This window comes from Neolamprologus multifasciatus, chromosome 23 (genome assembly GCF_963576455.1).
Source record: "Neolamprologus multifasciatus chromosome 23, fNeoMul1.2, whole genome shotgun sequence".
Classification (NCBI taxonomy): domain Eukaryota; kingdom Metazoa; phylum Chordata; class Actinopteri; order Cichliformes; family Cichlidae; genus Neolamprologus; species Neolamprologus multifasciatus.
The window spans coordinates 32,244,095-32,258,749 of record NC_140460.1 but is presented as its reverse complement, the minus strand read 5'-3'; the positions used below and the strand labels follow the sequence as shown (position 1 = coordinate 32,258,749).

The window sequence follows — 14,655 nt, the reverse complement described above, 5'->3', positions numbered from 1 at the left end:
TTGTGCTGTCCTAAACTGTGTGTATATAGCAGCATGGCAGAGGATAGCTGCAACCAGTGTGTATATGTGGATGGTGAATTGGGACTGCAGTAAGAGAGGAGGTTTGCTTAAAGAGAGAAAATGGGGAATGGGGGAATACACACCACCTTTATAGCGAAACGCTCAGCTTTACTTCCAACAAGCGTTTTATTGGTTAATAGCTTACAGAAGATAAAACGCAAACCTGAAAAGAAGCTAATGGTATGTCATGCTGACTCAAACGGTTCAAATCTGTTGCGTACTCGAAACCTCCTCTTCTGCATTCCTGGGTAATGACTAAGGCAACGAATGTAAAGTTTCTGTAGATCTGCATCTAACTGTTGAGGTGTTCTTTGATATGATGATGCTCATTCCTCTGAAAACACACTGAGCAACAGAAAGAGGTAGACAGAGAGATAGTTATTGATAGCAGTTGTTTATTGCGGCAATTTAACAGTGCAAATAAGCTGAGCCTCTACTCCGCCTTCCCCCTTTCCACCCACAGAAGCCTGACCCACTGCTGGAGCTGCTGATTAGCTCCATGCATACGCCTCCATAACGGCACGCAGCTTCCTCTTAAAACACCACTCGCAAACTCATTACGTCAGCCTGGCATTCACCTCTGAGCTTTTTATCCATTTGCCTTCCATTATTTATATCCTGGCACTAAAGGTCAGGGCGGATGACGACTCTGAATGACGATATCAGAAAAGATGATTATAAGACTGGGAGCCGTGCGGGCCATGCACGTTAATCCTGCAGGGACATTCAAATCAGTGTGGAGGAGATCTCACAGGAGCTCGCTCCTCCAACTGCTGCTTCTGGTTTTTATTCTTCTTCTACTGTTTGCATCACTGCAGCTTCAGCTGGTGCAGCTCTTGCCCCTGTGTGGTTTTTCGTTTTTATGGAGTTAAGACTACAGAGCCGAAGGTGATACTATCGGATGACCATCATCCCTGACCGCAGGGTAATGGCCAGTCTCCATTTGCAAATCCAAAAGACATAAAGTGCTGAGAGTGTTCTGCACTGGGATGATTGTGTAATTTTATTTCATTTCACACTGCGCAATAGGTCTAATGCAATTCTTGTCACATTGTCTGATGACTCATGTCATGGGCATAAATACTTGTGCAAAACTTCCAGTTTAGGTTAAAGTAAAAATCAACCCTTGTGATCTCTTGTTTTATTTGGAGCAGGAGCGAGTACAACTTCATCTTGTGGCAAATTCTTTTAACGCACAGCCTCAAAGCACTTTCAGGTCTTTTTCTTATTCGCTGGTCTGTCTTAATCAAGTTTCAAGTGAAACAATGTGATGAGTTCCTACTTTGAAATTACAGACACAAAGACGAAGCTCTCGAGTCGTCAAACAGATGCTGTTGTCTTCAATTTGCAGAAAATAACTTTAAAGTACATTTGTGGGCCCTCCTTTCCAGTGTGATGTTTACATTGGACTCTACAAAGGTACCTTTGCATAGACCATGGTTCATAATAATCCTAGTTTGTTATCCTGGGCCTTGGTGCAGACACTCAGCTTTAAACAAGCTCACTTTCAGCCATCTTTCTTCTGATTGGCCACCTTTTGTACAGAAAAGGCTTGAACAGCTGGTTACTGGCTTGTTACCACAAGCTTCACTCACAAAGTCACACACATTCTGCAGTCCTGTCTTTGTAAGCACCTTAAGATGGGGGCAGCTCAAGGGTTCAGCATGTTGCCCAAGGATGCTTTGACATGTAGGCTGGAGGAGTCAGTGTTGTATAAATAAAATTGTCATTGCCCCTGTGTCTTCTCCCTCGCCACACTGCCAGCAGGTCGTAGCAGATGTTTGCCCCTCCCCGAGCCTGGTCCTGCTGGATGTTTCTTTCTGTTAAAAGGGAATTTTTCACACACCCACCTCATTTTGGGCAGGTTTAATGACTGTTAACTACTATATGTGACAGAAAATAAGGAGAAGCATAAGAGGTGACATTTAACCAAAGCAAAGCTTTTTGAATTTAAACATTGTTTGTTATTGCTTCCTTATTATATGATGCTTCTTGTCCGTGGAGCATCACATCTAAACAATTCCTACACTCTTTTGTATCTTTACTGCTTTCTTTCTTGTATCACTTTGCATCTGTTTAAACTTGTATTGTCACAGCTACCATCGTGTTCTGCAGAATAGCAGTAGCAGAAATTGTTGCGATTGCATTGCCAGTTATTACAGCCTAAGGATAAGAAGTAGTGGATAAACATCAACAAGATCAAAAATAAAAACAGATTTTGTATCCACGTGTTTGCATTTAAAATTCTTTGTGTATTGTAAAGACATCTGATAGGTCATTCAGAATGTAGGCAGTCGCACACAATAGCCCTAATGACCTACATAGTACATGTTTATTGTAAGTATTATAATGTAAACTAGTTAGCAGTCGACAGAAGGGGGAATAAAGAAGGTGTTGACAGTGTGATTAGAGCTAGAAAGATAAATGTGTGACACGGTTGTGTGTGGGCTTTGTGTACTCCACACATGCTCCATTTCCCCTCACAATTCAGACCATCAGTGTGAACTGCAGATGTTAATATTTGTGTCTCTATTATATCCAGTGTAATAGTGATGTATCCAGTAAAACAAAACAACAAAAAAAAACCCACGCAGACAGATAAAGAATTCTGGAGCTGACTGACTCGACCTTATTGATTTAGTTTCTCTCTCTTTCTCTTTATCCAGACCTCCTAAACGGAGCCCAGGAGAAGTGCGAGCTGCCGCCTTTGGATGGTTTCCCTCACTGCGAGGGCAAGCTCAAGGTGAATCAAACATACAAACACACATTAAAAACAGGCCTCTCCATCCCACTCTCTGAGCACAGCTGTGAAAAGGAGGTTTGAAACATGTGAAAGACGAGCTACTGAAAGGAGAACTGCCTGCAGAAATTCATAGCGAACAGAAAAGAAAACAAATGACAGTGTAATCTACAAAACATAACCAGCATCTGGCTTATAGCTTTTACATGGACAGTTGACAAAAAGAGTTGATGCAGGGGTGTTAATTAGTTTATTAAATTGCATTAATATTCAAAATATAAAAATAAAAGGTGTAATTTTAGGGCGAACAAACCTCTGAGCTGCAGGTCTGAAGTTTGTTAGGTTGGACATTAATTAACATGCACACCATCATAACGCCTTATTTTCATCAGCACAAAAACTTTGCATCATAGCACAGGGCAGACCTTAAAATGCTGATATGCTCGCTTTTCTTCATTGCAGCCATCATGTTCTCTTTTAAAGGCTTACAGACACAAACTCTTTAACACAAAAACTCATAAAGCTTCCAAAACGGCTGAGTAAAGTACTTTTTTTTTTTGTTGTTGTTTGGGGTTTTCCTCACAGGTAAAACAAAAAACCATGGAAACCAATGAGCAGCTCATTTTGAATTTGACCTGTTTTTTTTCTCTTTTTTTATTATTTATTAATGCTCATTAATAAAACGAAAGTATCTCTTATTAGATTAATCGATTGAATAATCGATAGCTGCAGTGTCGGTGAACCTGGTAACAAACTTTGAAACAAGCAGACGCGACACTAGTTTTATCCATACTGGAGGTGTTTGCGTTACATTTAATGTGATTCATGATGAATTTCAATAAAATCTATATTGCACATTTTTTGACCACTAGTGTAAGAAAAAAATAAAAAAATATATATATATCCTGATTGCACCTGTAACTACGTAATCTTTACTAATGTTCCTGTAGTATTTTTTTATTATTATTTAAAAGTAGCCTGTGGAGTATTCCTGTGAATACTCTGTGTTTCCTGCCAGATCATGGCCTTAAGAGGCACAGGTTACATTCTGCATACCTACCTGTGTGTTAATTTATGGGTGGCCCAGGTATTTGAGGTCAGTTAGTAATGATGCTGTTTTCTAGATTGAAATGGCGATGCACTGAAGAACCATTTATGTAACCCACACGTCACACCGATCGCAACCGATTCCCTCAGCTTCTTTTCAGCACCACACAACATCAGTCATCTCATATATAATGAGCCTTGTAGTCTGTGCTCTACGTTTTTAATCTGTCATATGTTATAAACACGTTGCTGTTAATGAGGTAACGCTTCTGACTCGCTAACAAAAGGAGAGAAAACATAACTCAGAGCCTGTTTCTGTAAATTTGCCTGGATCACAAGATTGTGTTACTCAGGTCAACTCAGGTCTGGGAAACACTTTTGTTGCTCTGCATTTTTATTACAGGAAAAGTCTGCAATGCAGCTTGACGCTGGAAACACCCACACAGATTTAAAAGAGCACCACCGGCTCATATTTCGAATAATTGTGAATGATTAATGAATGTTTTTTTAATAGTTGTTTGCATTAAATTACTCAGTGCATATATGTAGTTGTAATAAGATCTCTTATTACAAAAGTGCAGAGCCCCTAAAGTCCTGAAGGAGGATGCTTTTCATCTGGTGTGAACCTAATTATCTTGCCTGCACAGTCAGTGAAGCTAAAGCCTGATAAGCTGAGTTCTTTGCATTTTTTTGGTGGCTGAGTGCAATTAAATCGGTTAATTAGTCAATTATCTGATGTACACAGGACAGCTAAATATTATTTTCCAAGGCATCCAACGACTTCAGACACATAACAACAAGTTTTAGTTTGAACTCAGGATGTTATGCAGTGAAGTTCATCTTTGTCTTAAATCCTTTGCACAAGATAACTTATATGTTATCTTATATGACGTATATACAGTGTGTTTAGATACCGGGCATAACATTATGACTGACAGGTCACATGAATAACTGATTATCTCTTCATCATAGCACCTGTTCATGGGGCCGATGTATTAGGGAGTGTTAGAAGCACAAACAATGGGTAACTGTAAGGATTTGAGCCTGTTGAGAATAGATTCCTTAATGTAGATCAGAGTTAAAGAGAATGTAGTTTGTGATTGCTTGCAACATTATAATATTGTGGTAATGAGTGTAAGGATACAAAATAGAAAATAGGCCTGGGATGGGAACAAAGAACTGAGGTGCAGGGCAGGAGGACCAACCCCCACCCCCAGGGCATGAAGCAAGAGTTACTGAGGGTGAGGGGCAGACAAAGGGCAAACGGGCACTACCATAAAAGGAGATGGGGGTCAGGGTGTCAGCACCCTTGGCCACTGTACTAGTGTATTTCCATTGTGGGGGTGTTTACTGTAGGGGGGAGGAGACCAGAGGTTATAACTGTAACTGTTGTGTGGAGTTCTTTAGATCAGCCTTTAGCATAGGACTGCATAGGAATGCAGTGTGCTGATCTCCAGATGCATCTGTAAGAATAATGGGTAATAAAAGGATTGTGTAAAACATGGAAACATCTCAGCGTGATCTCTACCAGGACCAAAAGAATCGGAGAGACCGGCGTTGTCTCGACAAGCCAGTTTGACAAGGAGCCAAACTGTGATGGGTAGACGACTAGGTCTCAAAATCTGCAGCTTTTGTGGGGTGTTCCCAGTCAGAAATGGTCAGTATCTATCAAAAGTGGTCCAAGGAAGGAAAAGTTGTGAAAAACTGACAGGGTCATGGGGCCAAGACTCACTGATGGACCAAAGGCTGGCCCGTCTGGTCAGATCAAGCAGATGAGCTACTGTCGCTCAAATTGCTAAAAAAAAAAAAAAAACCCTAACGGCGGTTCTGATAGAAGAGAGTCCCTATCATAGAAACGGTAATCCTTGATCTTTCAGGAGGATCATGGGCCCTGCCGCAGAGCAAAGATGGTTCATGATGGTTTTAGGAACACAACAACGTCTGAGTAAGCTGTGAGGTGTGTGAAGTCTTTTGGCTCAGACGTCACACAGTTTGACTATTTTTGTTCACTCTTGACTGTGTATGACATCACCAAGAGATGATATCCCTAATATGGTCATCTCAGACACATAGCCCGACCTGAGCACATTTACCCCACCCACCTGCTGTTCAGACCTGTTTGCAAGTGGCAACCCATCAGAAGAAAGTTTGTTTAAATGACTTGTTTTAAACAGTGGATGAAATGAGGGGGCTGGACCAAGGTCCATCATAAAGCAAAAAAGGATTATTTCAAAGCAGAACTCATGCATAGCTACTCTAGTACAGTCTGAGATTGAAGAGATGGAGCTGGGAATAAGAAAGTGCTTTCTATCTATCTAGTTAATTCAGTCTGTGATGGCACACTGCTGCCTTCACTTGCAGCACTTGCCTACACTGCTGTTGTGAATGCATACTTCCCAAAACTCCCACATGACGCTGCTGTACAGTACCTGCAGGCTGGATGAGCAGATGACAGCCAGGTTTAATTCTGGGGCAGACAGGTACTGGCAGACACAGGTGCATACACCCAAATAAAACACATAACACATACTGTACATATGCTTGTCCATTGTCTTGTTTTGTTTTTTGTCTGTGTGTTGGCGAGTCTGTGTCCCTCAAGCTGATGGGGGACTATCATACACACCATCTGCTCAGCCAATCCTAATCTTCCATTTGTACTGTTAGAATTTCCAACTTGGCCTGAGGAGATGCCAAAGCTTTCCTTACACATACACCATCTACACGAGTGCTGCACATGAACTCCTTTTTCCTTTCAGAAAAGAGATCAAAATTCAGTAAACTGGCATTTCACATGAGTAAAACATCTGAAAAATACATTTTCTCCTACTCACAGAACTCTTTTTGGTCATTGTTTAAAGTAACGCAATCTCTATGCATTTGCCTTCCAAACGACTCCGAGCCCAACTGCCAACTCCCAACTATGAAGCGCTTTGAATAGTCAATTTTCTGTTTGCCAGTGCGCTGCTCCCTTAGGTTACTGCAAATCAGCATGCATGACGTATTGGAGCCTACGAGCAGGATAGCTGTCAGTCCACATCTCAGCTCAGCAGCCCTTCCACTTCCACAGAAATGCCAGTGCCACAGAAATCTGCCCCCCGGACATCAAATTAGAAGAAGAGTTTCTCATCGCAGTCCACATCCAGTCTCCATCAATCCCGGCTTTCCACACATTTTATTGAGGACATTCTACATTCTTCCATTTCAGTGAAGAATGACATTTTCACATTGACGGACTTCCACTCAGTCACACATGAAAGTTGCCACTAGGGCTGCCACAAACGGTTATTTTGATAGTCGACTAGTCACCGATTATTTTTGCGATTAGTCGACTAATCAGATCATCATCCATTGGACGTACAGCTTATTGCACCAGCAGCATCTGCTCTTATATAACTATCATTAGCTTACAGCTTTAAGTGTTTAAGGTATGTGCTAACTAAAAATAAAGACAAGATGATGGTTTATTAAATTTTAATGAAATTTGCAGATTGTTTCGGTGAAGTTTAATAAACTATAAACTTGCTATCTAAAATATAACAGGACACCGGAGTATATTCTCGAGCATCTCACACTTCTGATAATCAGTTGTCTGCTTGACGTTTATTCAGCTGTGTAAAAACTATAACTTTAATCTCAGCCAAACCGATTTACTCAGGAACAAATAAAATACTAAAAAAAAAAGGCAAACAATAACATTTTTAAGTTATCTAAGTGACTTATATATCATGTTTAACCTGAGTAGGGAAAGACGGTGGTGGGTTTGAAAACGATTTGCCGGGAGTCCGGTGTTCTCACGGGTTAGTGAGCCTTGCCCCCGGCTAGCTATCGAGCTGGTGGCTAACAGACGTCTCTGAAAACGTCGGAGCGCTTTTGAAAATATGTGGTGTCTTGATAAACTGAGCAGATATTTGAGGTTTACACAGCTACATTCTCGCCTGAAAATATGCTAAACGTTTATTTTGTGACCCAGAAAGAATAATAAGAGTAATATTAAAACTAACTAGCTGCCGCCATTGTTGGAAACTGAGCTGGGCTGCGCTATGAATTCTGGGACAGAGCTGCTTCTTCTTCTTCGGGGTTTAAAGGCAGCTGGCATCCTTGTACTTGCAGTGCTGCCATCTTCTGTTTCAATCCGTTATTACACTCTTAAATCCTACTACTTATTCCTGCGTCTTTTGGGATCTTACAAAGCTTCAAACGACGCGTCAACTATTAAATCGGTCGTCGACGATTTTGATAGTCGATGTAATCGTGACTAGTCGACTAATCGTGGCAGCCCTAGTTGCCACAAAGTTAGTAAGGCTGCTCTCAAACATATCACCCTCTCATTCAGATACGATCACTGTAGTTTCAGCAGTGGAGGTCTTTTATATACAGTCTGTGGCTCTTACAATATACATGTGACATTAAAGTTTATGTTGGGTCAGTATGCCCGTCTTACATTTGTCTTCTCCTCTTTCTCAGTGGATGAAGGAGATGTGGCGCTCTGACGGCTGCTACGCCAACTACGGCGTGGATGGATCCACCTGCTCCTTCTTCATCTACCTCAGCGAGGTAAATCCTTTGTCTTTTTTGTGTTAATAAATGTAGATAAAAAAGACTGATTGTATTACATCGTCATGATTACTTTTCATGTGGAACAAAATCAACATGGCAAAAGCAGCACTGGTGTATGAGCGCCTGACCAGCATCTTAACAAGCTGGTTACTTTTTACCATTTATATACAGGCTCTGCGTTTATTGATGGCAGATACACCATTGGACCTCAGATACGCCACTGTTCTCTGTAGGCTGCTAAGTGTCCGTCTCTGAGTGTCTGCATGTTTTCTCATTAGTTGGCTTTTATATATAACTGTCTTCTTTACTGGTTTCTTTTAATCTGCCTACATTCACATGTTAAAAGCAGAAATGAGTAGAAATCACCTTCATCCTCATATTATTTTATAAACGTTTGTCCACCAAGCAGAACAGTTTTTATATACGCTGCTAAACATGGTGTAATTGTTTTAACTGGTTTCTTGTGTTAATTTAAGTCAGTTTAAAAGTTGAAGTAGATGCATATGAGCCGCATACTGTAATCATAATTGTTTCATTTCCTTATCGCCCAGTCACTCTTTAAAAAGAGATTGTTACCTGAGTAAATAAAAACAGTTTTCCTTTAAATGCAGTGCTTTTCTACCAACTATATAAAATGATAAATTAGTTACTCATTTTCCTGTCTTTAAAAAAAATATGTGGACCTATTTCCAGCCTTCTGTTTTTATTATTGGACTGTACCAGCATAGCTTGGCATGATTCACAGATCAAAATAATCCTTATTTAGTTTACATTGGCTCATGGCACAACCCCCCAGTTCTTCCCATCTGAAACAGCACTAAAAATGATTTTTCAACCTCAGTAAACATGAAGCAATAATTTTTTTGTAAAATGTAACTGAAATATATAAAATCAAAGGCTTATTTGTTCAAATACCTAATCATTAAGGAAAATGTGCTTGTTATAAACTGAATGTAAACCAATCAAGTAAGTTTTATTTTATATTGTGCTGGTATAACAAAATTACCTGAAATTAAAATAGCATTTATATTTGAAATGGTAGTTAAATTAGCAATCTGGGCAGATTTATTTTATTTTATTTTATTTTTTTAGTTAAGCTGTTTTTGCTCCCTTTTCATCCACTTAAGCCAACTTCATTTGTTTGGCTGCCTCTTATTCAAATGTTTAAAATAACACTTGGTGGGCGGGGCAAGCAACTGCAGAGCTACAGAGCTGAAACAGAGTGTTTTAGAGCGTTTGACTCACTGGGGCTCCTTGTAGATGAGCCAGCTTCATTATTTACAGCCTGAAATGAAATATCTAATGTGGTTACTGACAAATAAAGCAAAACAAAAATTTTAGTTTTCATTTGTTTCATGTTTGCTACATTCAGCATTTTTGTGCAACAAGTATTCCTCACTGTAGCAAGTGCTTGTGTCTTATTTGAATATTATAATATGTATTTAGGGGTGGGCGATATAAACGATATAAATTTGGCTAACAATAGAGATTTATCGCTCTATCGTGATATCGCATGTTGATGATGTCATCAAGCTGCGCCTGTTTTGGTCGAAAGCATCGCAGCAGCTACAACCATTATCATCTGCTTCCTCCACTTCCGTAACATTGATTCATTAATGTTGAATTTTCTCACAGCTGTTCTATTCCCATGTTGTTGCAGGATATTAATAACTAACCTCGTATTGTGGATGAATAATCTCAGTTGTTCTCCTGACTAAAGTTTGGCCCGTGTATAGCATCCTGCTATGCGATTGCATTTGTCCCTGACCACCAGAATCCCTCACGTTAACTTTTAATGAGTGGAAAAAAAGTTGGCGTTCATCCTCCAGCTTCACTGTGCTAATGTTATGCTAACATAGCTGTGTCGCTAGCAATCACGTAGCACATCATTATATACTAGGTAGCCCAACTTCAGTAACCCTGCAAACGCCACTGCTGTTTAGTTTTCTGTCTTCATTTATGTTGGAAGTGGTAGCAGAGCTGTACGTTTTAATTAGTTTCAAAAGTCTCTGTCAGAACATGGTATGAAAGGTTTAGGTATAAACTAGCAAGCTAACTTCCTGTTAACTTCTAACTCTTCTTCTAACAGCAGCAACGCTGATGATTTAATTAAAGATGAAAGAATTTAGACTGTTTTTAACTCTTAGTGTTCGTTTGACTTTGGGACCTGAAATGGACGGAGTTTTGCACCCAGATTACTCCGCGAAGCTCCTCACTACGGCAGCCGTAATGCTCTGACAATCCATCAAGCAGTGCGGCTTACCAAAGTTGTACTAAAACATTTTTTAACAGATTTCTGCACACCAAAATTGGTTCGAAGTCAGTAAGCACAACCAGATTTCATACATAAGGCACACTCTCAATTTTTGAGAAAATTAAAGGATTTTAAGTGTGCCTTATAGTGTGGAAAATACGTTATACAGAAGAAAAGAATATATCGCTATATATATCGTTACCGCACATGCTTCAAATTATATCGCGATATGAATTTTAGGCCATATCGCCCAGCCGTATATGTATTATTACTATTATTGTATATACGTCTCAAAAAGTTATAAAAATCACAATGATGTAGAGGTCTCAAAGCTCATTTATCAAATAGGATTCGCTTGGCATTGCAGGTTTAACATCCAGCTTTGAAACAGCGTAAAATAAGGAAACGCATAACAGGTTCCCTTAAAAGCAGAAGAACATTGTGATGAAACATTCTTGTTTTTTGCCTATATTCGAAGAATGAAGAGTCTTACATTCTTTTCAGAAACCTGCAGTTGCTTGATCTGTTTTCCCGCTGCTTGCATGGTCTCTTTCTGCGGTATATTTTTGGTTTGTGCTTTGGGTTTGTTCTCTTTGGATGCAATAAGTGTGATAAGAGCTGCAAAAAACCTCAGACAACCAGTAAAAATGGATACTGCAGACCCAGAGTGGCCTGACAACATTCCTGCAAACTGAGAGTGATCACAAAAGAATGAAGTGCTAAAAATAAGTAGAGAGGTAAAAGGGGGATTTCATTTTTCATGAGAGCAAATTAGTGTGTTGAGGAGGACGGTGAGGGAGAACGAGGAGATGATTCAGTGGGAAGCTGGGGAGTGGGGAGGGGGGTGATGTGGTAATGTGCGAGGCACTCCTTCAAGGGATGAGTTTGCAGCATATGAAGAGAGATTCAGAATGACTTCACTTCAGTCCCGGCAAATAGGGGGAAAAAGCCACGGTGGAGGGATTATTCATTATTGACGAGTTCCTTCAAGGGACACTTTCAGACCTTCAATTTTTTGCATGATTTATCTTTGCCCCAAACACGGACATGTACTCATTTTGTGGCGACAGAGCTAATCTTTTCCTTAATTCTAATTAAAGTCTGCCCCCCCCCCCTAAAAAAAAGACAAAACTAAAAAAAAACCCAGCTTTGCTTCACATAAAACTTCCGCTGTGATTTCTCATTTCAAAGATCTTCCGCAGAGCACAGCAGCTGATTACGTTTGATCAGCGAGCCTTTCGTTTCTCTCGGATGAGTTTGCCTTAAATTGGTTTCATCAACTAATTCTAAAGTTGGAAATTGAGCTTCCACTAGAGAGCTCTTCCATGTTTGTTTTGTTTTGAGGCGTTATATTTTTGGGAAAAGTAGTATTTCAGATTCAGAGAGGTCAGCAGCCTCTTATGAATTTTGTATATGAGCTGAAAGCAGTTGACTGGTAAAGAAGGCAGAAAGCCTGGCTTGGTCGGTATGGGAATAGAAGCGAGATGGACATTAGTGGAATCCATTAGGTTTGAGAGAAACCTCGTCTTTCTATTCATGGAAGCAGGAAGCAAACAGAAATATTTGTCAGAATTTATAAACACTCTCTGCTAAGCTAACATCCTTCACTCTTCACCTCTAGTCTTACAGTTCTTCTTAGCTAAGAGGAAAAAAAAAATTCAAGCTCGGATCATACACCCTTTACCATGTATAATTCATACGTGTCAAGCGCTGCATTAACCTTGCAAAGGGGCAGCGCATCCTGATGGATGTCAGCGGGAGAAGGTCAGGGTTTAGCTAATGGTGGTGTGTTGCTGATTGACAGTAAACACTCGCAACTTGTACAGAGCCAAATTTTGCCAAGACAAGCAAAATGCACAATTAAACTTCACTTCTCCATAAACATCTGTATGTACAAACGGATGAAGAAAAGAGGAAGGAACTGCAGAAGCAATTGCTGAGAAAGAAGAAGTGATTTAAATCAGGCATACGAACAGGATGGAATATGGAGACTGCAGTCAGAGTGGAAGTTGTTCAGCATCAGCCAAATCCTCAGCTGTGTGGCTGTGTCCCACCTTCACCTACTTACAGACCCGTGTGTTGCTCTAGCGGTAACAGTTGGGTACTTTTCCCTCGTCTATGGAGGGCAGAGACACAGCACGAAAACCAGTCCTCTTCCCCAAACAGCTGCAGGGACAACTCAATATGTTGATATATGTTGTGTTTGTATGAAAGTAAATTTACAAAGCTGGAGGAGTTAAAAAGTAGATTGAAGTGGGCCAAAACAACAAACAAATCAATGGTCCATAAGGGTCATATGGGACGCACACGCACCCAAAAAAACAGTCATCCAACAAGTTGTAAATCTACATCATTAAAACACAATTCTAAATTTTAGAATCTTTTCTCATAAACTTGTGAATTTTTTCTTGGAAAACAGGGATTTTCCTTTTTAAGTTTAAGATTTTTTTTCCTTATAAAGTCTTGTTTTTTGTCCTCACAAGTTTGGCCATTAGTCTTTTACATTTGTGGGGTTTTTCATGCTTTCCCCCCCTTAATTCATTACTTTTATTTATATTTTTAAACCTTCAATGGCCCTCACATATTATCAAGTACCAAACCAAAAAACTAGAACATATCTCCCTAGCTAAAATAAACAGGAAGACATCATTAAAAGTAAACAGCGGCTCACGAACACAGCGTACAGCAAGATGTGGCTGTTTTGGATGAAGAAGACCAAATCCCTGCCCTGAGGTGTTAACATATATATGTCATCAAACAAGAGCCACTCATCTGCGAGCTAGAATTTACCACCCAGATCACACCAGCGCACCTGCATATGAAGCAGTTGTATTCTGTAAACACAGAAACCACACCCACCTGCTGTTTAACCCTTTGTTTATGTTGAAGGACATGCTTTTTGAATGGGTGTGAATGCACTCTGAACCTTGTGAGGTCTGTGGTTTCTAACAGAAAGTCAGACAAAATAATAGTTTCTTGCATTTTTCCGTTTCTGTTTGGTCCAGTGCTTTTCTTCTTGTTGTTAGTTTGTTTCATGTATGAAGTAAATAATTGGTGGGGACGAGGGGGAAGCTCACTTAAATGGTTGAAGTAAAGTTTAGCACTGGTGTATAATCTGTGAAAAGCCGGATGAAAACAGTAAGTGACACAGGCAGACGGAGAATTAAGGAAAACTACTTTTGTAATGGCAGGAATGGCCGCAGCTTAAATGTACAGTGGAATTTTTTTTTCCTGAAGAAGGTGAGCTTGAGGGCCAAAGCTTCTACCTCTAAAAATGGAGGAACAGTAGCACAACCGTCATGTCGAGAATGTAAAGCAGTAATGATGCTGGAAACGTACAGCCAATCCATTAAATGCTTTCTAAGTAAGAGGAGTATTTTAAATTGTCTTGAGTTGCTATCTAATGCAAAGAGCTGAAGAAAAGTGTTATATAATCACATATATATGAACTGGAGAGGATTCCTACAGTTGCTTCTTGGCATTTAGTAGGCCAAGTTTAGCAACAGTGAACAGCACCAGGGTCCATTTACATCTCTAGTAAAGTGAAGAGTTGTGCTAATGTACTCAAAGTGTGTATGTTGACATTTCTGTGCGTGCGTGCGTGTATGTGTGTGTGCGTGTGTGTGTGTGTGTCTCACGGTTCCGGTGGATGTCTGATAAAAGGTTAAAAAAAAAAGAAGAAAGCTGTCAACTGAACAGGTGTTTTGGGCTTCTTCCGTAGGTGGAGAACTGGTGTCCTCGTCTGCCCTGGCGAGCCAAGACCCTGAATGAAGAAATGGACCAGAGAGGCCAGGTGAGAGAAAAACAGCACACATCTCCTGTTAACTGTAAACTGAAAACACAATGGACCGTTGAACTACTTCAGCTGCCCTTCGAGATGAACCTTTCAGAGGCTCTCACATCACGAGCTACTGCTCGGACAGGAGAGATAATAGTCTCCCCTCGCTACTAACACCTCGTGTTGTTATAAGAATAGGCTTGTGTGAGAGTAACCAGT

General features: G+C 40.2%; 1 protein-coding gene across 3 annotated transcripts in view; it reads left to right on the top strand.

Annotated features, from left to right (window-relative positions):
• mgat5 (alpha-1,6-mannosylglycoprotein 6-beta-N-acetylglucosaminyltransferase) overlaps positions 1–14,655 on the top strand; it is a 98,743-nt gene that overhangs the window by 37,697 nt on the left and 46,391 nt on the right. For all 3 annotated transcript variants that reach the window (XM_085149937.1, XM_085149936.1, XM_085149938.1), the window contains exons 4-6: positions 2,727–2,803; positions 8,312–8,401; positions 14,380–14,451. In XM_085149937.1, the coding sequence (XP_085006063.1) occupies positions 2,727–2,803; positions 8,312–8,401; positions 14,380–14,451 (239 nt within the window). The remainder of the gene's footprint in view (positions 1–2,726; positions 2,804–8,311; positions 8,402–14,379; positions 14,452–14,655) is intronic.